Raw genomic sequence first — 24,652 nt, 5'->3', positions numbered from 1 at the left:
GAGAAAAATATTTTCCAAATTTTGCTTCAGACTTAACTTCAGTCAAAGTTTCATAAAAATCTATAAAGGTTTGACAAAGTTATTGATGTCTAAAAAATGTTAAACCCCAGACTGTATCTTAATGTTAACTGCAAAGAAAACCTAAGTTACTTTTTCAGTAAAATATAGTAAAAGAAAAAAAATATTTTCAAAATTTTGCTCTGGATACTGTCTTGATTACAAAAAAATGAAGGATTGACAAAATTATTGATGATTAATAAAACTTTAACCATACACTGAACCATATTGTTGACTATGCCACCACCGCCGTCAACAGAGTGTAGGGTTGATATGTGTCACTTCCGCAACGAGATGTTGCAGGCTAAACAAAAAGTAATAATCATGGTTTAAATTTGTTTGTTTAAATATAGATTAATCACTCATTCATAGATGAATAAAAAATATTATCAATTAAGAAGATTTACTACATTTGTTTTGTTTCCTGTACATCCAAATGGGCTTTGTTGTAGGTCTTATACCAGATATGATGAATATGCAAATGGGACCAGGAATGGGTCCTCGTCCAAGACTGGGTCTACTAGGCCAGGCACCACCCGGTTTTATTCCTGGACCAGGAATGCAGGGTGCACCACCTCCAGGAATGCAAGGTCCACCTCCAAATATGCAAGGACCTCCAAGATTTCCACCACCAGGTAGGTTACAAAGATTATTTAAGTAGTAAATTTTTATTATACGACTGCAAAAAAAAAAATTGCGGTCGTATATTGCTATCACGTCGTCCTAAGAGATTTGGTTTCCGGACAGTAACTTTAGTTTAAGTGTATGGATCTCTATGAAATTTAATCTAAAGGTTCAGTACCGCAAAAAGAAGGTTGGGATTGTATTTGGGGGTGAGGGTCCCAACCTTTTAGGAATTAGGGGTCAAAAAGCGACCCAAAACAAGCATTTTTCTAGTTTCAGGACAATAACTTGTGTATAAGTATTTTAATTGCTCTGAAATCCAATACCACAAGTAGAAGGTTGGGATTCATTTTGGGGTTAATTGCCCAAACCGTTCAGGAATTAGGGGCCAAAAAGTGTCTAAAACAAGCATTTTTCTAGTTTTCAGACAATTACTTGTGTTTAAGTGTATGGATGTCTCTTAAATTGTACCACATTTTACAAAAAGAAAATTTCTTCAAATATTTTTTTTTTTGGAGCGGGGAGGGGGTAAAAATTTTTTTTTATTGCTATTGCACAACAGCAAGAAATCTTCAATTGAATATAAATTCAAATCATATAACCAATTTCAAGTTCTTTGACTACATTTATTCTGTGTCAGAAACCTATAATGTGTCAAATATTTAATTACAATCCAAATTCAGACCTGTATCAAGCTTGAATATTGTGTCCATTTTTGCCCCAACTGTTCAGGGTTGGACCTCTGCGGTCGTATCCAGCTTCTTGAACATATAGCAATACAATTACGAAAAAAGGAGATTTGTATCTTTGTCCAGTTAGATGGAAGTACAGAGTGTTGAATCAGCAATTTCTGCTTATTTTCAGGACCTGTTGTCCAAGGTGAAGAATGGAATGAGAATATGATGGGTGGTCCTATGGCAGGTCGAGGAAGAGGAGGTATGCCAATGAGGGGAGGTGGAGGCAGAATGCCTATGCCAGGACCACCCAATCAAGGACCACCAATGGGACCAATGCAAGGAGGCCCTATGCAGGGACCTCCACCTCAAATGAGAGGAGGTGGGAATCAAAGAGGTGGTAGAATGAGAGGTAAGTTATTACATAATTCTCACTTGTTGAAATTTATACCATTTTACTGTATATAAAGCCCTACACTTTCTGGTGTGGAGGAAAGTCCTTCAAATCTACCACTTACTACATACAAATATAGGTGTACAAATAAACTAATGAGTTATTTTATAGTGTACAAATATCATTTTCTGTTATCATGATTCCATGGTGAGTGACTGGTAATATTTAAATTAAAGTTTACCTCACAGTACATTTTAGAGGTCCACTTTTCTTACAGTCTGGACCAAAGCAAATTACATGTTTGTAAATATTTCATTACTTGAGAAACAGTATTTGTACAATATAAAAGAATATATAAGTTATTTGTACTAGCTATTAAACAGGAAAAAATTGGTGAGCATCGATTTTCTTCCTATTTCTAAATACAAATGAAGTTTATATTTTCGGACATTTTAGATATATTGCATATTTTAATTGCTATCCACGGTTACATTTAGAAAGTGTACAGTTTAATATGATTTCTTTAAACCATCAGATATCTATTTATATATTATGATGCTGTAAAGAAAAAGATGATGCAGTCTTTTGCCAATGTGCCATTCTCTTTCTTCATGGAATATGTATAAGAAAAAAATTGACATTAATGATAGCAAATATTCAGGGACTGGGCTTGCCCCAAAAAATCTCAAGCACCATTTTTATGTCACCAGATTCATAAAATTTGTGCAGAGTATCACTCTTTTATAGTGACACCAGAAATATTGCCAGAAGCTGTATTTTGTTGCCAGATGAAATTTAAAATCTCATTTGGCAAAAGGCAAAGCCCAGCACTGTCCCTGAATGTTTCATGTTTTCCCTATGACTGAGAAATTTATATGTACATGTTATGTATTGTGATAAGAAAAATGCAGTATTGTAGGGAAAATTGTACAGCAAGGATGTAGGAAAGTGATGGCATTATCAATATTTGTGTTCTGTGATCACTATATCTTTTTATCTTGAAGTTTAACAAAGATACTTCAGGAAAATCTGTAATTTTGTATTCAATGTTTTTTTTTTCAGGACCAACAAACAGAGATATATGCAGACATTTTGCAGCAGGAGGTTGTCGTCGTGGAAATACATGTTCTTTCTTACATCCAGGAGTTAATGGGCCACCAGTTTAGCACTTATTGAATGCAGTCTGGCTCAAAATTAGTATTAAATCAAACCTGTTATTCTACAGGATACAATAAAACCTGAGATGTGATGTAGGGTAATCTTCCAGTGGAACATTGTGAGACTGGGTCCCTAGGTCTAATCAAAGAGACGAGCATGGATCTCCATAACTGGAGTAAAAATATGTTGTACTGTGTACAGATGTTATCTACTACGAGACAATCTACAATAAAAAACAATTATTCCACCTTCATATGAAGTCAATCTAATTGCTTAAAGTTGATTATGAGGGAGAAAATTTAGTGCTTCCATTAATGATTGTGTTCATGTACAAGTTGTGAGTTTTACTAATACTGACGTGTTCAGATATTCAGATCTAGTCAGCCATAAGGAGTGTAAAAAATAGACCTAAAAACCTGACATAGTTCATTGAATGTGGAGTGTTGATAATTGTTATGCTAGAAAGTGAATGATGACTGTTTTTGAATAATGTTGCAGATATTTGAATGATGTATGTAAAACTATAATTCTTCCATTTTAACCTACAGTAAAGTACAGATGTTTAATGGATACATGCTTGCAATGTTATTTTTTTTGTGTAATATCAAAACTGCCATGCATATTCAAAGTATAAAGATTACTATATAGAACTTGATAAGAATTCTTCAATTAACTTGAAGTCATTGTTGTTATTAGGTTGTGAAGATATTTTTTTTTTCATCTTTACATTTGTCATATCCTTGTCTTGCTCTAGATAAAAAGTCTGAAAAAGGGTGTAACAAGATTTGATTTCATTCTTTGCAAAATTTCACAATACCTTTAATGACAGAAAAATTATAATTTTATTTAATGGAGGAAACTGCAGAAAATATGATTAACTGATGTAAACTGAATTGTATTTCATAGTTGGCTAATATCAATAATATTAAATTACTTTTGAAGAAAAACACATTTGAAATAAATGAAGTACTGATAAATGTATGGAAAGTTCATATTTTTGGCATTTTACTCTAAAAAATTATACTTACCCAGAAGATACTTTTCAACCAGTAACAAGTACAATCCAATTGCCAGCAGAGAGCATACATTTGCTTTTAATTAACAAATGTACATTTGGTGCACAAGTATAAGCTATACGTATGGTTGCCAAGGAAGGCTCCAAAAGATACTTCAGATCTGCAATTTTGGCAAAGAGCCATATTTTGTATTTTTGTTATGTATTCATACCTGTTATTTTAAGAAAGAAATTGTGTATAAATAATAAACATTTATATATTTTATTGTACATGAAACTGATATTGACAGTGCTATTTATACATTTCAGCATGTTTTATGATTACTTGTAGTTTTCACCTCTTTTCTGCCTCTCTGTATTTCAACTAACAGGTATATTTTATAAAAATGTATGCTTGAACTATTCTAGCTGGAAAAGCCTACAATTTTCCAACATTTGTAAAGTGACAGAAATCCATGTAAATTTAAAAGTATAGTATGCTGAGTAAATGTTTTTTTTTTCTTCAATTTATGAGTGTTTTCAGAAAGATATGACATCATTTTTTGCTCAAATGGATGTGTTATTATCCCAATTTGGGTCAATTAGAATATTTGCATGGCTTACAGTCCCTGTTGTTGATTAGAGTGTGAATGTCTACTAACTTGTAACACATCGATTAGTGCTAAATTCTTTTGTATGTTTGGAGGACATTGAAATCTAAATCACAGTAAAAATGCATGAGTAAATTACGTAGTTGTGACAAAGTTACTTTAAGTGCCAATTTTTCTGCTTTCATAAGTGAACAGAATTTCAGAAATTATTTGACAAACCCATGTGTAATTGACGTTGTGTCTGATTTGTGTATGTGTTTTAGAGATTATGAACGTGTCTGAGTAGTATATCTGACTTTCTATGTGAATATTATAAATCCCTATATTTTAGTATTCAAATGTGTCTGCCTGTTTGAGTGATATTACCCACTGACTGTACAAATGAATGGCTTTAAGCATGTACTTACATTGATCAGACTTGTGATAATTCCATGTAATGGAATCTTGTAGTTTATACATAGTATTGTTATATACATTCTCTTACTTATTTTAGAGAATGATCTACATGTATACACAGTAACTTTTTTAAGAAAATTAAAAAATATAATTATTTAGATTTACTTTTAATGTTGCAAAATACCTTACTCCTATATACCCTCTAGAAGTTATCATCAAAACCATTTAAAAAAAATGCTCCAAACTGCAGAACAAATTCAAAGAATCATAGTAAAGTTTCTTAGACATACAAATTTGCACCCTTTTATAGACATTCCTTTACCAGGAGAATTCAAATGAAGATTTTACTTTTAAGTTGAAGTAATTCTCTTCCATCTTGTTATTATGGTTTATTTGATGATTCTCTTTATTGCTTTAATTGTTTACAACATTTAGGATTAACAAAAAATTACAATGAGACAAATATCCATCAGAGACCTAAGGATGTAGATATTAGCAATTATAGGTCACTGTACAGCCTTCAACAATGAGGAAAACCCAAACCTTGTAGCAAGCTATAAATAGCCCAGACATAACAAAACATTGACCTTTGAACCATGAAAATGAGGTCAAGGTCAGATGAAACCTGCCAGACAGAAATGAACACCTTACAATCATACCAGACACCAAATACAGCTGATCTATTGCTTATAGTATCTAACAAACAGACTGAAACAAAAAAGTTGACCAATGAACCATGAAAATAAGGCCCATGTCAGATCAAAACTGCTAGTCGGACATGTACACCATGGAATCATTCCATACAATAGATATAGTTGACCTATTGTTTATAGTATCTGAGAAACAGACCTAATCTTCATGATCATGAAAACTTAACATTGACCAATAAACAATGAAAATAAGGACAAGGTCAGATGAACCATACCAGACAGACATGTACAAATTACAATCATTCCATACACCTAATATAGTGGCCATATTGCTTATAGTATCTGAGAAATAGACCCGAACTACACAAGAGTGCACACACAAAAATGTCTTGCCAGCTTTACATGTCAAAGTTATGTTGAAAGTGTTATATGAAGTTTTTTTACAAGTATCACATAGACTTAACATTATCAATGATCCATGAAAATGATGTCACTGTCAGATGAACCGTGCTAGAAAAAACATGTACACATTGCAATCATTCCTTAAACAAATTAAAGTGGTCCTATTGCTTAAAGTACCTGAGAAACAGATCAAACCACAAAATCTTTACATTGACCAATGAACCATGAAAATGAGGTCAAGGCCATATGAAACCTGCCAGACAGACATGTTCATCTTACAATCATTCCATACACAAAATACAATGGACCTATTGCTTATTGTATCTGTGAAATGAAAACTGCCAGTCCGAAACATACACCATACAATCATTCCATACACCAAATATAGTTGACCTAATGCTTATAGATAATGGCAACATGGTACCTGAAACTATATGTAATTGTTTCTGACATTGAAAATAACAGTTGATGGATGGGTGGCTGCCAACATTTTCCATGCAATAACTTATGAACCGTTCAACCAATGCTTTTCGAATTTATGTTGATGTTATGACAAAATGGAGGTCAAGTTGGATATTGACCATTTTCACTTGTAGTTCAGAAGTTATGGTCCTTGATATATTGGAAAATGGCACTTTAAGACTTTCCTTAAATAACTTGTGAATCTTTCACCAATGGTTTTCAAATTATAATATGTTGTTACTGATGACAAAATGGAGGTACAGGTCAATATTTGATGATTTTCACTTTGACTGATCAGGAGTTGTCCTTGATCTATTGGTAAATGGCACTTTATATTGATTCCATGCATTTACTGATGAACCACTTGACCAATGCTTTTTAAATTTTAAAATGTTGTTACTGATGAAAAAATGGAGGCCAAGTTCGATATTGAGGATTTTCACTTTTGCCCTACAGAAGTAATAGTTCTTGGTAGATTGAAAAATGGCACTTTAAGTTGTTTCCATGCAATATCTTATGAACTGTTCAACCAATGTTCTTAAAATTTTTATATGCTGGTTTTTATGACAAAATGGTGCTCAATATTGACAACATTTTTTTTTTGCCATTCAGGAGTTATTGTTCTTAATTAATAGATTCGAATAGACATAGAATGTAGCTGGTCAAAAAGGCGCCTTTTGAAATACCGGTACAGAAACCCAGTTTGCTGTCAATTTGACAGCTCATTCCTTGTTTCATCTTGAAAGAATATAACCCAAAACAATAATTGCAGACAATGAGAAAATAGAGCTTTGCCTGAATTTACCTTTATGTATAACAGTAATGTTTGAAAGTTGTAAGGCCCTTCTTGTATGCAAAATTAAGTTACCTACGGAAAACATAAATTTTACTAATTTGTGATGGTGCAAAGGCATAACTCTGGAATTATGATTGTTTCAACAGTTAATAATGGACCTTGACTTGGTTTCATGGCATTTGGTTAATGTGCAAAGTTGTGAGGTCCTTCTATAATGTATTCAAATTATTATTTTATAAACCACATGTTTCAGATGTACAGACCAACAAAAAGATAGCAAGATACTCCTCAAAATATTAGCAATGAACATAATAAACAAGACCAATATCTGGTCTGGACCTGTGTCGTTGCATGCTATTGATTGAGGTAACATGTATACTGGAGCATAGCTTACCATTCCCTTTCTCTGAAGCCAAGAAAACTTTGACAAAAAATTTTCCTTGTACAATGAGTGTTGTAAAATTTTAAGCTTATTGCCAAACTGGAAGTGGCCACAAAGCAGATGTCAAAATTGCTCACTCGCTACAACTCAACATTTTAAAGCTGCAGACCAAATATTAAATCGTTCCCTTTCATAGAAGTCAAGACGGACTGACAGGGAGCTAGACCTGCTTTCGCCCTTGGCGATGCAGGTAAAAATAAATACCAACAGTATAAAATGGCAATCATTCTACTCATCCTGTTAAAAAAGCAGTCAAACAAAATTTTGTCAAAAAGATATTTATTAAATACATAAATCAATCATCATAAAATAAGTAAAACTAGTATCACAGTCATTTCATAATTTTAAATAAAAATAATTGTACAAATGTATTAAAATTTAACAAACTCTTTCAGCTTTTTTTTCTCATATAACAACAATCAGCAGTAAAATTTAAGATTATAAAAAAAAAAAAACAAACAAGAAAATTTTCAAATGCAAGACAATTTTTTACGTTTTAAGTATATGTAATCTTTCATTTCTGATAAAAACAAAGTACTTGGACGGAATAAGGTTTAATAAACATCACAATGAAATCGTAAAAATAGTATGTAATAAAACAGACAATTTATCCAACTATCATAATTTGTTAATATATTTTAAAATATCTGTTTTATCTTTTATAAAATGCTACAGATGCCAGGTAGTACATTTGTGAAGTTATACACCTTCAGATACCTACATATACTATTTTCTCATACCTAACCAATACCTCCGTTTGAGAATGTCAAGGATTAACTTGAAAACTTCATTACAGTTTATAAGGTATAACATGCATAAAATTATATTCTGTGCCAAATAAAACTCTGTAACTTCAGGTGACATACAGTTTCATCCATAAATTACTTCTTTCTAGATTTACTTGACTTAGAACTAGATTTAGATGCTGTTGACTCAGGCCTCTTTTTGTCCTCTTTAGCATCCGATTTCTCCTTACTAGGTGTTTTAGGTGGAGAAACAGATTCTACTTTCTGTGGAGCACTGGCAGTACTCTCCTCTGTTGGTACAGCTTCACCCTGTTCTAGTTTAGCCAGACGTTTTTCTAACTCACGCAACTTCTCCTGACTAGCTGCTAATTCAACTTCTAAGTTGGCTGATCTTTCTTCAGATTCTTGAGCCCTTTGTTCTGTGGCTCTGTAAAAAAATATAATTAAATATAATGCATTTATCTCTACCTTTAGATAATTTTTACATTTCTATGTCATGCTTTTTCTCATTTTTGTCTTAATTTTACACTTCTTGTCAAACTGTGAAGATTAGTACAATTAATTGAAGTTTAAGAATAGCTCTTCATTTAAGACTGTAAAAACAGCAAAATAAAACCAAGTATATGGATTCCATTCAAATATTGCTTCAATCAATTCCCATCATATGTCACATGGACACACTGCTATGTTTTAACAGAACAAATAGAAAATAAAATCAACCAACGATAACTCAACTATTTCATGCTTCAACATGATTTTGTGGGACCTAAAAAAAAGGTGTTTTTTTTTCAGATTAAGTCATAATTTTATTACAGTTTCCTCTCTTATTTCAACCTTCATGACATTTCATGATTGTAATGTGAATATATAAATGTGGATATTATCCTGACGTTTCTTAGATAAATTGTAAACAAGTACTTTAACAATAATCTAATGATCTAATAATTTACATCAATTGGGTCTGTAGTGAGTCCACAGCAGATAAGGCCTCAAAAGATTTCTGTGGATCAGGGACACCAGGCATTCTATGTAACACTGCAGCTGTTGACTGAGTAGGTGGCTGTAAAGACAATTATCAATAGTTCTAACAATTAACAAATAGAGCAGGTATCTATTAAACAATGGCAATTATAAAGTGTGTTCCATCACAACCTTACATTATTTGTACTCACAATATTTATTTGTATTTCTTTCATCCTTTTAAGAATTGGAAAGCTTAAAGATCTCAAATTTCATATGTGAAATCAATATATATTTTACATAAGTTACACCAACTTACAACTAATCTATCGATGTATATCAGTAAGTTCCTAAACAGGGTATTGACATAAAGTGAAACAATTCAACAAATTAAAATTCAAACACTACTTTCTGGTGAAATTGCTAAAATATCAGATCTACATTAGTTCTAAACTGACCTAATCACAAAACCTAACTTTGTTCACAGCATCAGTTTTCATTGAGTTCAGAAATGTATTGATATTGACATGTTGTTCAATCTTCACTGTGTTAGTGTGTAGAATTCTATGTGTAATATTGATGAACTACTCATTTGTTATTATTCTAAGATTTTTCACAAATAATTCCAATGGTTTATGTTACGTCTTATTTCATTTGTCTGTGTTGAAATTTTTTTTTTTCAATTTCTACATGTATTATATAAAAACGAAGATGTGGTATGATTGCCAATGAGACAACTCTCCACAAGAGACCAAATGACACAGAAATTAACAACTATAGGTCACCGTACGGCCTTCAACAATGAGCAAAGCCCATACTGCACAGTCAGCTATAAAAGGCCCCAAAATGACAATGTAAAACAATTCAAACGAGAAAACTAACGGCGTAATTTATGTACAAAAAATGAATAAAAAACAAATATTTAACATATAAACAAACGACAACCACTGAATTACAGGCTCCTGACTTGGGAAAGGCACATACATACAGAATGTGGCGGGTTAAACATGTTAGCGGGATCCCAACCCTCCCCCTAACCTGGGACAGTGGTGTAACAGTACAACATAAGAACGAACTATAATAAACTGTTATCACAGAGATATGTCTCGCCTTTTTGTAATTTTGATAATGCAAATGTTGAAATTAAAATAGCAATACTTTAACATGTAAGTTATGCAAAAAAAATATTTTAAGTTGATGAACCATGACGGAAGGTACATGGTTAAACAATCTCCATGGAATGAGATGTGCCAATGCTAATACAACTGCATACCAAAATACCATTGACTTATTATAAGTCATTCCCTTTAAACCTAAACACAAACATTAACTTGTAAACTATGTAAAAGTTTCAAAGTCAATGAACCATGATCAGGGGTGGGGCTATATAATCTCCATGGAAACGATACTTACAAATGCCAATAAGTTTGCATACCAAATATCACTGACTTAACATTAGCAGTTCATCTGAAACTGATCTAATCACAAACTAATACATGTAAACTAAGCAAAAGTTTCAAAGTAAATAGACCATGACTGAGGAGGTGGGGCCAAATATTTTTCATGGAAATGAGATGTGCTAATGCTTATACAACTGAACACCAATTAACATTGGCCTACCACTCATGGTTCCCCTTGAACTGACCTAATCACAAACTAATACATGTTAACTTAGCAAAATTTTCAAAGTCTATAGACCATGACTAAGGGGGCAGAGCCAAATAATCTCCATGGAAATGAGATATTCCAATGCTTATACAACTGCATACCAAATATCATTGACCTACCATTAGTGGTTCACCATAAATTGACCTAATCACAAACTAATACATGTAAACTATGAAAGGTTTCAAAGTCAATAGACCTTGACTGAGGGGGCGGGGCCAAATAATCTCCATGGTAATGAGATGTGCCAATGCTAATACAACTGCATACCAAATATCATTGACCTACCACTAGTGGTTCACCATGAACTAGACCTAATCACAAACTAATAGATTTTTGACACCACCGCCGTCGCTGCCGGAAACAGCATACCTATGTCTCGCTTTTTGACTCCGTCAAGGCGAGAGAAAAATCAGTTGAAAGAGGCTTAACTCATCATAAACCCATTTCATAAAGTCACTAGTTGAATTCCTACACAGGCAAAATAATTCTGTAATTGTAATACAAACTTTTGACCTAGACATTCAATTGTAATTATAATTCAAAAATATTTTAGCCTTGTATCCTTAAATGTAAATATAGTTGTCATGGTGACTTACAGCATCTGTACTATGTTCCAATGTCTGTTTATGTGTATTATCATCACGACCTATGACCTCCATCATGTCTTCTTTCTTTTCTGGTACTTGTTGTTGTTGTTGTTGTTGTTGTTGTGGTTCAGGTGGAGGAGCAGTAGGTTGTTGTACTGGTTCCTTGTAAGATAAAAAAGAAAATACACAATCAAATATAATCCCTTAATTTCACATTTTTTCAGATTTAATATAACATCAATATTTTAAGTAATTAATATACTAATGAAGACCAGAAATTAAGTAATCTTTTGCTTTGGATTATGAGATGATACACTATGTATACCTTTAATATATAAGTATTTTTTTTTACTTGTACATAGGTTATCACCTTTTTTTCTCAAGCCACTCTGAGGTCAATATTTAATTTTGTCAATTTTGAAATATAAAGTTGTTAATCTATACAGGAGTAACAGTCAGTACTCACATCCATACACTTGCAGTAAAGTTTCAATCAATAATCTATGAATGTACTCCTTAAGTGGACACATTTTACATACCTTTTTCTCTTCTGTGTCTGTTGGACTGACAGTTTCCCTAGGCTAAAAAATAAACAGACATAGCCAATGGATTAAGAATAATAAGTACTTTATAATGAATATAAAAAAACATTCCTTAATTATTCATGTTTTTAAAATTCAATCAGCAAAAAATCACAGTGTAATATTCCATTGACTATGTGTAAAATGTTTTGATAACCAGAAATTTATGCATTTACTTCCATCAAAATAAAAAATTAAAGAAATAAAAATTGACCTCCTTAAGAGTAATCTACCTTTGTAGCAGCCTCAGTTTGTAATTTTTCTTGATCATGATAGGATTTATAATCATCCTGTGAATCTTTACGCTTTTCTGGCACATTGTCATCCAGAGATACTGGGCGAGGGAACAAAGTATCTAGTGGTTCCTCTAATAGCTGACTGGTCAGAATCTTGGCTGTATTCATCCAATCTTTACACTCACGCTAAAATGAAATGGTCATTTATTCAATAAATCTCTTGTTCTTAAAGTTAATGAGAATTCACATATTTGTAGCAAACCAGTATTTTATGTTTCTGATAAAAGTAAACCTTGATGTGTGGTCTTGTACCGTAACTCTAAATGTATAAATGAAATAATCATGTTAGGACCTGTTGACTTTGACTCAACAAGGTTCAATTATTGAAAAGAATATATGTTGTTTCTTGAAATTTCTCAAAATTGTCCAGTTTCAACAAGAGAAAAACAACAAAAGTACATGGAAAATCAAGGAAATTCTATGTGCAGTTTTAACCAATTTCTCATACCTTAACACTTTAATGCAGGTGTAAGCTTCCCTTTTTTTTCCTGAACACCATTATAATTCTGTTGTTAAAACATTTTCTCTGAACTAGTACACATTTTTGTTTAGGGGCCAGCTGAAGCCTGCCTCCAGGTGCGGGATTTTCTCGCTGTGTTGAAGACCCTTTGGTGGCCTTGGGCTGTTTTCTGCTCTTTGGTCGGGTTGTTGTCTCTTTGTCACATTCCCTGTTTCCATTCTCAATTTCAGTTTTGTATGGACACTTTCATTTTTGCATCCTTTTTTGCAAAAACAAGAGCTAAGGTCAGTTTCACTGACTTTGAGAGTCTAATCATATCTTTTGAGTTCATGTTCAGGATTATTAACATATTCTAAGTCAATTCAAAGTTAATAATTATTGTTACTAACTTATCTTTTGTCCATTATCTTACCCTAAGTCCATTCATATCTTTCAGTTCATGTTCAGGATTATCCTCATTGTTATTCCTTCTTTGTTCTGTATTTTCCATAACGATTCCTGTACAGCACCTGATAAAAACAAAATTATCTCCAATTTTACAAATGACTTGAAATGTATTGATTTGATGTTGAAATAAAAATCATAGTCAACTTCAGAAATATCAAAATACAGTTACATGGTTTATATGAATGTTCAACATTTATCTCTTTGGTCAATAAAAATTGTAAAGTATAATCTATAGTTAACAACTGAGCTTAAATAAAACTCAAAACACTTAAATTGTAAGATAAAATGAATGTAGTAAATTATAAAGAACCTAAAATAAACAAAACCTAAAAGCTCTCCACATAGTGGGAGTAATACCCACATACCACAATGACCTTATCTTACTTACAAATCACCTTCCCATAATGCATTAGCACACTTACTTGGAGTTGTTTGATTAACCTAAGTTCTCCAGAGAACGGTTATGCCCTTAACACAAATAACTATCAAGGGTCAAGGCTATGGTCAAAGTGACCTGATTTTGGTAATTGACACATCCTGATCCCATTGTGCATCTGCATATAAAGTTTGTCAACCTAATTGCTATGGTACAAAAGTTATGCACAGTACACATATCAGAAAAAATCAATTGTTTTACTGTCAAAGGGGTCAAAGTCAGTATGATTTTCTGCAGTTTTTCCATCAATATTCATTTTTTGGAATATTGGTGCAGCAAAAAAAAAAGTATTTTTAGAGAAACTTTTTTTATAGCTATCTACATATTGTCATCAAATGTAAAGTTGTTAATTTGGTGTCTCATACTTTTCTAGTGCAGTATATATTTTCAAAAGTTGACACAAAACAGAGAAAATCAAGGATTTTACAAAATATCTAAATTTGTCATTGTTTGTTGCCATGTAAACTCCTAAAATGTGAATTTTTTTTATATTTTCTAAAAACCTTTTACCTTAGTCAAGTTAATTAGTGTAATTAAAGATCATGTAAGGCAACATATAAATTTGCACTAAATATTGGGTCAAATATGTGCCTTCCATACAAAAGTGGGACATGAAATATTTCAGTCCAATCCTGTTTTGTCTTAAAGAAGTAGTTGACTATATACGATTAGGTTTACATAGTTAAAACAATACATAATTTTGATGATTGTGATACAGAACAAAAGATAAAATATACAGAAAGTCTGTATGTAAAATATAAAATAAATGATAAAAATTAACAGTCCACACAACTATTTAATAGAGATTCTTTCTATATATACTGGTAATCTATTAAAAGATGTTATCTGAATGAGTTTTTGCATATTTTCCCTATCATCTATTGGTATTCAAGCAAAATTTGCAGAACTCATCTTCATGCTTAAATATTCATTAATAAAATCTATTTCATATTTTCTATATAATCTTTATTTAAATAAAGTGTGGACTATAGAAAAGCTTGAAGCATCAATTTCAAAGCTAAAGGGTGATAACTATAGAATTATCTCCCCTTGACTTCATATTTACCTTTCTAAACAAAACACTTACTCTTCCACATACTCTTTAGCCATAGCAAATAATGAGTCTACTTTATTGATTTCAAACAAACTACGTCCTACTAATCTACAAATGGTGCACAAGACAAGGTTAGTAAAACTGTGCCCTACACTTGAGAAATAATTGTACTAGCTAATCTAACCTAAAATATCACAAAGCATTTTCTCTGTACATTTGATTTGGTTTGAAAATCTCTTAAATGAACATATACATGCATCAGTTATCAATTTTATCAATATCATTTCTTCCTCAAGTTTTGTGGGCACAGTTGATGCAGGAATGAAACATATACTGTAAACATGAATATTTTTGCATGATAGTTATTTTTGTTTATTTTTACTCTGAAACATTGCCACACCCCTCCATACTAGATAAATGAATGGGTTTTTTTTTCAACTGCAGAATTGTACAATTCAGGGTGCATTAAATTTGCATGCATTTGGCATGTTTTGGGATTACAATTTATTTCACGTTTGCTTGCAGCTTTTTTTTACCTTTGTGCAATTCATTTTACAGATAATACAGGTAAATATACAGATAATTCATAACAAATATGTCAATAAATAGTTATTAACTTTGAACATATTTATCATATTTATTAAAAAAAATATATATATGAGTGATCATATAAAATCTCATAATCTCGTAAGGCATACATGTAATTAATTGAGAATATTGCCAAGGGAAGTATTGTGTTTCCAAACATAAAGGGGTGATACACCAGCATTTGCAAGTAGAAGTAAAGGAAGAGAAACAGAATTTCTGATGGAGCAATTCCGAAAATACCAAAATGGAACAGATGACTGAATTTATTTTCTTAAAGCAGTAGGTTTCAAATATTCAGCACGCACCGATACAAAAATCAGAAATTTTAGGCGATCTTCAGACTTATTGCTTCTGCATAATAAAACAGACTTATCCTGCTAGAACTCCCACTTCAGTCTCCATGTTGGTGAACAGAGGACTCAGACTAACGGAGGGATTACTTGTAAAAACTTAAAATAAATAGACCAGTATTATTTACCTGTGTTTACCTAAATTTATCTGTGTTTACCCGTACAATGAATGAGCACAAATGTAATTAAAAGCTGCGCACAAATGTAATGCACTGATAATTCATCAGATATGTAAAGAAAAAGTAGTAAAGTGAGTATATAACAATTTTACAAAAATATTCATGTTTTCATTTTGATGTGAGAGATTACAGTGATATTAAAATGAATTGACAAGAAAGGAATGGTATTAGTACAGTGAAAAGTTAGATGTATGCAAGCTAAAAGCAAAAGTAGGCAAAAAATACAAGAATGTCTACTTCTTGTAAAAAATACTTTTAAAGGAAAAACAGAATTTGTCTGTATTAATATATATAATAATCTTTACTATTGTTACAGAGCAAGCTACAGAATGCTAGACAGAAAGAGCATGATATGTATATATATATATATATAAAACGTCTGAATAATAGTCAACGATTTTTCCCACGAGGGCGCTGGATCGTTATGAGTAACGATACACGTACACAATAAATAAATTATATAAACGCCTAAAAAGTGTACACAACAACACCAATAACAAAACTAGGGGCTCTAAAGAGCCTGTGTCGCTCACCTTGGTCTATGTGCATATTAAACAAAGGACATAGATGGATTCATGACAAAATTGTGTTTTGGTGATGGTGATGTGTTTGTAGATCTTCCTTTACTGAACATTCTTGCTGCTTACAATTATGTCTATCTATAATGAACTTGGCCCAGTAGTTACAGTGGAAAATATTTTGTAAAAATTTACAAAAATTTACAAAATTTATGAAAATTGTAAAAAATTGAATATAAAGGGCAATAACTCCTTAAGGGGTCAATTGACAATTTTCGTCATGTTGACTTATTTGTAGATCTTACTTAGCTGTACATTATTGCTGTTTACAGTTTATCTCTATCTATAATAATATTCAAGATAATAACCAAAAGCTGCAAAATTTTCTTAAAATTACCAATTCAGGGGCAGCAACCGAACAACATGTTGCCTGATTGGTCTGAAAATTTCAGGGCAGATAGATCTTGACCTAATGAACAATTTTATCCTCGTCAGATTTGCTCTAAATGCTTTGGTTTCAGAGATATGAGCCAAAAACTGCATTTTACCCTATGTACTATTTTTTAGCCATGTCGGCCATCTTGGTTCGCGGGCAGGGGCATCGGACACATTTTTTAAACTAGATACCGTAATGATGATTGTGGACAAGTTTGGATAAATTTGTTTTAGTAGTTTCAGAGGAAAAGATTTTTGTAAAAGATTACAAAAATTTACGAAAAATGGTTAAAAATTGACAATAAAGGGCAATAACTCCTTAAGGGGTCAACTGACCATTTTGGTCAATTGACTTATTTGTAGATCTTACTTTGCTAAACATTATTGCTGTTTACAGTTTATCTCTATCTATAATAATATTCAAGATAATAACCAAAAACGGCAAAATTTCCTTTAAATTCGAATTCAAGGGCAGCAACCCAACAACGCGTTGTCCGATTCATCTGAAAATTTCAGGGCAGATAGATCTTGACCTGATAAACAATTTTACCCAATATCAGATTTGCTCTAAATGCTTTGGTTTCAGAGATATAAGCCAAAATCTACATTTTAACCCTATGTTCTATTTTTAGCCATGGCGGCCATCTTGGTTGGTTGGCTGGGTCATCGGACACATTTTTTAAACTAGATACCCTAATGATGATTGTGGCCAAGTTTGGTTAGATTTGGCCAAGTAGTTTCAGAGGAGAAGATTTTTGTAAAAGATTACAAAAATTTATGAAAAATGGTTAAAAATTGACTATAAAGGGCAATAACTCCTTAAGGGGTCAACTGACCATTTTGGTCAAGTTGACTTATTTGTAGATCTTACTTTGCTGAACATTATTGCTGTTTGCAGTTTACCTCTATCTATAATAATATTCAAGATAATAACCAAAAACGGCAAAATTTCCATTAAATTACCAATTCAGGGGCAGCAACCCAACAAAGGGTTGTCGGATTCATCTGAAAATTTCAGGGCAGATAGATCTTGACCTGATAAACAATTTTACCCCGTCAGATTTGCTCTAAATGCTTTGGTTTCAGAGATATAAGCCAAAATCTACATTTTACCCCTATGTTCTATTTTAGCCATGGCGGCCATCTTGGTTGGTTGGCCAAGTCACCGGACACATTTTTTAAACTAGATACCCCAATGATGATTGTGGCCAAGTTTGGTTAAATTTGGCCAAGTAATTTCAGAGGAGAAGATTTTTGTAAAAGTTTACGGACGACGGACGACGGACGCAGGACGACGGACGACGGACGCAAAGTGATGAGAAAAGCTCACTTGACCTTTCAGGTCAGGTGAGCTAAAAAGGAACTATAAATGTAATTATTTATAAATATTTCGGATAACAGATATCCTTCATCAGTAAATATGATTGTGATGTTGAATGAATCATATATCAGTCTACTTAGATTAAACTATACCAATCTTGAAATTTATATAATAAAAATGTCAAACCAAACATCAGGTAAGACGCTTGCACAATTCTAAATATGTGTTAAACACGACATAGGTTATATGACTAATTACAACAGAGAGTTCAAATATATGCTTTAAATAAAAATAATAATGTGCGATATGAACTAGCACAATTCTAAAGCTTTAACGGTGACGACAGTTATGATGTTACAAGAACGATTGCGTCAATAAGAATTCCAAATAAACAGCACTGAACGATCTAAATTTGTAAATATTTCAAATTTGACAACGGTAGAGTAGTTGCAACAGAGTCTGCGTATTTAAACATCGCAAACAAACGGCCGTTAAAATATAATAATAAGTTTTGACTAAGGTTAACTAGTTGAACGTGGCTTGGTACTTTTACATCCCTCAAAAAATTAAGCAATTTAAATTGGTATATTCAACAGATTTATTTTAGAGATGAGTAAGGTAAAGAAATAGAAACAGAGACTGTAATAAAAAGTAATATAACCCAAATGTGAAGCACTGCATGGAGTCTAACTACATCTTTTCATTTATCCCATTTGGTGCCAAAGTTGTTAATTTTCTTATCCAAAATCTTTCCCAAGTGAGTCTATCCTCCCTAGACCAAGCAGAGTTGTGGTCAATGATTGTAATGGTCAGTCGATTGAGATCTGCCTTAGTGTGGCCAGGGGATCTCAAATGTCGACTGAGAGGGATTTTAAATTGTTATCCGAAATATTTATAAATAATTACATTTATAGTTCCTTTTTTTGTTATTGGTGTTGTTGTGTACACTTTTTAGGCGTTTATATATATATATATATATATATACAAGTCTAAATTGAAAACATATATATAAATATCAGCACAACAATGTTAAATCTGCAAATTTGCGGAAGCAAATTTTTTGTTCTTCCCTCGCCGGGATTCGAACTCATGTTCAGTCTAGGTGGCCGAGTGGTCAAGAGTGCTGGACACAGTGCAGGCAGTGTTGTCTCAATATTCCAATTGCATGAGTTCGAATCCCAGCGAGGGTAGAACAAAAATTTGCAAGCAAATTTGCAGATTTAACATTGTAGTGCTGATATTAAGACTAATTATCAATATAATATGTGTTTTCAGCCGTGTATCACCTTCACTGGTGATCCAATGGATGGATCTGTCATAGAGTTGTCACTTGTTTAGACGTACACTTATATATATATATATATCTACATACAAATTCTTGTCTGACCATTTTTAAAATCAAATAATGAGATGTTCATCCATAAAACTTTACCATTTTAAATTAAGTTAGTTCTATAAGAAAGATCAAGAATGAATGTTACAAAAATGGTCAGAACAAGAAAATCAACACAAATATACAAGACCACAGCACAAATCCTTACAAGGCAACATATCTGGAGAAATCTTCTAACTGCTCTATCAAAACCTTTATATTGGAATGTAGTTCATTAAGTGGTAAACTAGCAATGAGTGCCATCTCTGCTGCTTCCTTAGAGTTCCCCTCCAAGTCTGGAGCTAATCGTAATAACATCTGGACCATCCAGAGAACCATTTTAGAATGATATTGAGATACCTGCATAAAATTAAAGAATAATGAGCTATACAATTTTTCTACCTTGCATTAGAATAAATTATCTATTAATTATTACTAGATACCTTATGTGGATTCATTGTTCTTCATGATATACCAATTTTTCATGGATTTTGTGGGTATAGGAAAACTATGAATTCAAAAGATCAAAGAAGTACATATATTTTATAGGCTTTTCAGCAGACTTTGGCAACACCACAAAATCAAATATCCTCAAAAATACAAGTTTTCCTCTATTCTCAAAAACTGATATCCAAGAAAATCCATGAATCCACAGTATGTAAAAATATATCTGAAAGTCGACTAACAAAAATTTATACTATAACTTCTTCTACAGTATGACAGCAAACATATTAACTTTGGTAACAGAAGTTATCGTCTCTGATAATATTTTTGCATTAAATCTGATGTTAACTTTTGAAACACCTTTAACAATACATGCTTATATAAAATAAGATATATCTGAATGTTTGTCAACATAGCATACAAAACCACATCCATATTAGATAGGTATTTACTATATATGTGAAAAATCCTCAATATATAATGTAAATTGCTGATTTTGTGTACTCCAGATAATACTAATTTCATGTACAACAAAATGACAATGCAAAGTTTTGGCTTTGATAAAAATCATTGGAAAAAAATTTATAAACTACCATTTGTTGTCACAAAAAATACTAAGCTACAGTGTATATTATGTTGTAAATTGGAAGTTATAAATAATAAAGATTATAAAAAAAAAAGACAATGCAATTTGTATAACCAATTATCAATTTTGATTGAACTCTAAATACCTGTTCTACAAGCAAAGCATCCTCACTGTCGATATAATTTGTAGCTGATGATGCCCACTTCTGTACTTTTTTCACTGTCTGTGTTATATCAATGCTGTTGATGAAAAGTAAAATGTATAAACATAATGAAATATATTTTATAAAGACATATTGAAAGCTGATACACTCAAAATAAAGAATAACCATATAGAGAATTACTTTGCTTGAAATCATTTACGTCTACTGAACAACTAACAAATGTTGTGCATGATCTTTATCATTGAATTCAAAACCATTACAAACAGCTATTTCTATTAGAGAAAGAATAAAGAATGATCATAAATTAAATAAAATAATAGTACTGAGATAGGTAATATTTCATACTACTGAGAAATCAAACATATTTTAAAACTAAACATTAAAATACAAACGTCTTGTGTCACAAACTTTTTATGCATACTCTGCTTTACTCCAAGCAGTTAAAAAAAAAATAAATGTCATGTCTTAAATTTAAGATTTTTAAATAAAAAATAACTGGCAAAGGGAATTTTTGTAATCAGATGTTTTTAATGTCAATATAAATTAGGAAGATTGATTTTCTTTAAAGGTTTGTTTCCTTTAATATAGTATTTGTTATAAAAATTTGATGTGAGAATATCAAGAGACATATATTGAGATATGTTTAATATAACTTGGACATTTATTATTTTTTCTCTATTTTGCTTGGATAAAACCAGAGACTGCACACAAGATTTAAGTGAAAGTGAGGCTGTAAATATTTTGTAGACATACATATCCAATATATTCTAGAAAAAATATAAATTATGAAAAAAATATTTTTTAAATGAAGCATATTTTTTTTTAAGTTTCTGAATTTTTTTTTTGCAATTCTTAAATACCCATCTTTACAATATTATATGAACCTTTTATATTCATAGCATGTATTGATACTTAATTGCCCTTGCTATTACATGTAGTGCATAAATATGACATAATGCATCACATTTATAAAACGTATTTAGTATGAGTTGTCATTCCATTAGGTATAATATTTCTGTAATAGCAAACATAACCCCCATATTTTTACTGTAATAAAAGATTTGTGATACCATACAATTTTCCTGGTACAACTTTTTAGTCAGGTTTGTTAACAAAAATCTCAAATTAAATATTCGTTATTTGAAAAATCCTTGCAAAAATCTATATAGATGGAGTTGTTTTTTATACTTCAAGGGTGCTGGAACCATACTTGTATAGGTTGACTTTTTTGAAAATGGACAATGGACAATAATCACAAAAATATTAAGTAATTTCTATTTTTAATGTATGTTGAACAAATTATTTTTTGTGTCAACCAATATAAATTTATATAGTTAAAGGTCATATTGATGTAAACACAACTATTTTTCAATAACTTTATAAGATCTGTCTTTAAATTAAATACTCACAGTCTTCTGCTTCAAGTATTAAAGTGAACAAAAACAAGTAACCACCGCTAACATAAAATCATGTGACCACTCTATACAGTGCAACACATGTGTCATCTTGAGTAAACCCTTTCTACTTTAAGAAATTATAAGATTTATGAAAAGAATTACATTATATAATGACTACAAACTCTGCTTACATAAGAATAACAGTGCTAAACAAAGCAATGTGAGAGAATTAAATGATTATAGTGAAAACTGTGTATAAAACATATAAAGTATATAAATCAGTGATACTTGTTAGAAAATACAATGTTTTAAGCAGTTATACTAAGTTATCAAAGAAATTTGTAATATTATGATTCGATATTAATATTACGAAGATTTAAAACTATTAGCCTGACAATTCATTTTCTGTGTTAAGAAAGCAGTGACTTATAAGATTTTCTCTTTAACCTCTGTATATCCATGCTGTTAGCCAATCTTTTAGTTAGTGAAAATGCAGTAGGAATCAGTCTTGATAAAGAATCTTGATTAAATGTGTTAACAAGCAACGTGAACCAACATTAATAGAAAATTGCATTCCAATGCAAAAGTTCTTCATTAACAATGTGTTAAAAAGCAATGTGAACCAATATTATTTAGAACAAAATCCGAAAGCATAAAATTTGTTAATTTAAAAGCAACTGTGAATGAACAGCCAGCACTTCACTCGATACCTTGTGTGAAGTCTTCCTTTCTCTCTGTCCTCCTCTTTCTGAGTGGTTCCTACATACTCTTCTGCTTCATCGATCCCAACCAACCAATCTTCCATCATTTGAACCAGACTTCCCCATTCATTATCATTGATTGACAGGGTTCCATTTAAATGAGAGGTAAGCTTCATATCCCAAGTCTCTAGGCCATTAGCTAGATGTATCACTCGTGAGGCTACACCTATAACAGAATAAACAAGTATGATCATTATATAACACACTCTCATCACTTTGTATTTCATAGTAGTTTTAATAGTATTTTGTCCACACCAAAGTAACATAAGTATAACCAAGTTTGAACTACTAAAAAGATAAGACTGTGAATCTAATCTAATTATCTGGATTCATAAATGTATCATGTATTATTTTACCAAATAAAAGAAGAATGAGTCTGAGGACACGAATGCCCCTGCTCAAGCTTCAAACCAAGGAAAATGGGACAGACAGATGGAAAGACGGTTGGTCAAGGATAAAACCTTAATGCTCCCGTGTAATGTCCATTTCATGCATAATTTTTGGTCAAAATATATATGAACAAGAGCTTTACCCCAAAAAAATATTTTACACACATTAACATCTTTGTTAAAAACATTTTGTATCAAATTCTAATATGACGTTCTTCAAACGCTTTGAGTACACACCATGGTAACATTCGAATATATTCTTAAGTCAGCTGATAGGCAACATCATGATTTGTTTGGGCTGTTCCAATCCTACTCCCACGTCGTATGCTTTTTATGAATGATTTGCCTCACGTCAAATGGTGTAAATGACGTCATTGAACGATGACATAAGAATGTAAGGATTTTATGGGAAAATGCATGAATGGGAAACTGCAAGTCATCAAAACATGAAAACATAATAAACAAACGGTGGTAAGAATTTGTATAATGTCCATATCTTCTAACTTCTTAAGGTGGTACCCAACACCTTGACTTATATCAATTTGGCTCGTTTAATTTTCATAAAATTTTGACCCTTTGACAAAAATATAAAAATTTCAAAAAATTTGAACCAACCACTTTATCAGAAAAATTTCGTTGGTTATATAGCAGTTTGACAAACCCATATTTTGATCATTGAGAAGCTTAATATTTCCTTAACAATACAACGTAATTAAAACGTTTAGCTGATTTTTACAGAGTTATCTCCCTGTAGTGTTAGGTACCACCTTAAATGAAGTAAGATAATCAATTAAATTCATCCAATCTGTCTCAGCATGTTATTGTATATTGTCTATGAATGTCATTTATTCAATTTTCTTTGTCGTTTACGTCAATATTAATAGTGTGTTCAATTACGGGAACAGCAAACATTTCCCTTTACATAGAGCACTTCAATCCAAAGAATTGCTGTCTTTGTCCTATTAGAATAGAAATAATTCATGGGGCTTGAATTTATATTGATTATACCACAGGTTGGCCTTTTATGCTGATATTTTACCCCATAATGTCGCTTGTGGTAAAATATTTAGCATAAAGGGCCAACCATGGTAAAATCAAGATAAATTCAAGCCCCCACAAATTATTTCTTAAATATCTTTTGGTGTGAAGCTCTTGCTCATATCTAAATATTAATGACAATATCTCAAAATGTGTCTATTTTGGGAGTTTTTGCTGTTTTGTACTAAATGTGAGAAGTTGATGCCCTAATGACAA

At 31.7% G+C, this 24,652-nt stretch overlaps 2 protein-coding genes across 7 annotated transcripts in view; one reads left to right on the top strand and one right to left on the bottom strand.

Annotated features, from left to right (window-relative positions):
- The window catches only part of LOC127728281 (serine/threonine-protein phosphatase 1 regulatory subunit 10-like), a 30,255-nt gene extending 25,189 nt beyond the window's left edge, over positions 1-5,066 (top strand). For both annotated transcript variants that reach the window (XM_052235590.1, XM_052235591.1), the window contains 3 exons: positions 510-692; positions 1,546-1,767; positions 2,812-5,066. In XM_052235590.1, coding sequence (XP_052091550.1) covers positions 510-692; positions 1,546-1,767; positions 2,812-2,915 — 509 coding nt within the window. In that variant the 3' untranslated portion in view covers positions 2,916-5,066. The remainder of the gene's footprint in view (positions 1-509; positions 693-1,545; positions 1,768-2,811) is intronic.
- A 2,856-nt stretch (positions 5,067-7,922) lies between these two features.
- Positions 7,923-24,652, bottom strand: part of LOC127728276 (axonemal dynein light chain domain-containing protein 1-like) — a 39,463-nt gene continuing 22,733 nt past the window's right edge. For all 5 annotated transcript variants that reach the window (XM_052235571.1, XM_052235574.1, XM_052235572.1 and 2 more), the window contains 9 exons: positions 22,959-23,175; positions 20,834-20,927; positions 19,828-20,018; positions 13,371-13,467; positions 12,436-12,624; positions 12,161-12,202; positions 11,631-11,783; positions 9,357-9,466; positions 7,923-8,833 (listed from right to left, as the gene is read on the bottom strand). In XM_052235571.1, the coding sequence (XP_052091531.1) occupies positions 8,542-8,833; positions 9,357-9,466; positions 11,631-11,783; positions 12,161-12,202; positions 12,436-12,624; positions 13,371-13,467; positions 19,828-20,018; positions 20,834-20,927; positions 22,959-23,175 (1,385 nt within the window). In that variant the 3' untranslated portion in view covers positions 7,923-8,541. The remainder of the gene's footprint in view (positions 8,834-9,356; positions 9,467-11,630; positions 11,784-12,160; positions 12,203-12,435; positions 12,625-13,370; positions 13,468-19,827; positions 20,019-20,833; positions 20,928-22,958; positions 23,176-24,652) is intronic.

Source organism: Mytilus californianus, unplaced genomic scaffold (assembly GCF_021869535.1).
Source record: "Mytilus californianus isolate M0D057914Y unplaced genomic scaffold, xbMytCali1.0.p SCAF_2, whole genome shotgun sequence".
NCBI classification, from domain to species: domain Eukaryota; kingdom Metazoa; phylum Mollusca; class Bivalvia; order Mytilida; family Mytilidae; genus Mytilus; species Mytilus californianus.
The sequence above is the reverse complement of the archived record's forward strand: the minus strand, read 5'-3'. Positions and strand labels throughout refer to the sequence as shown.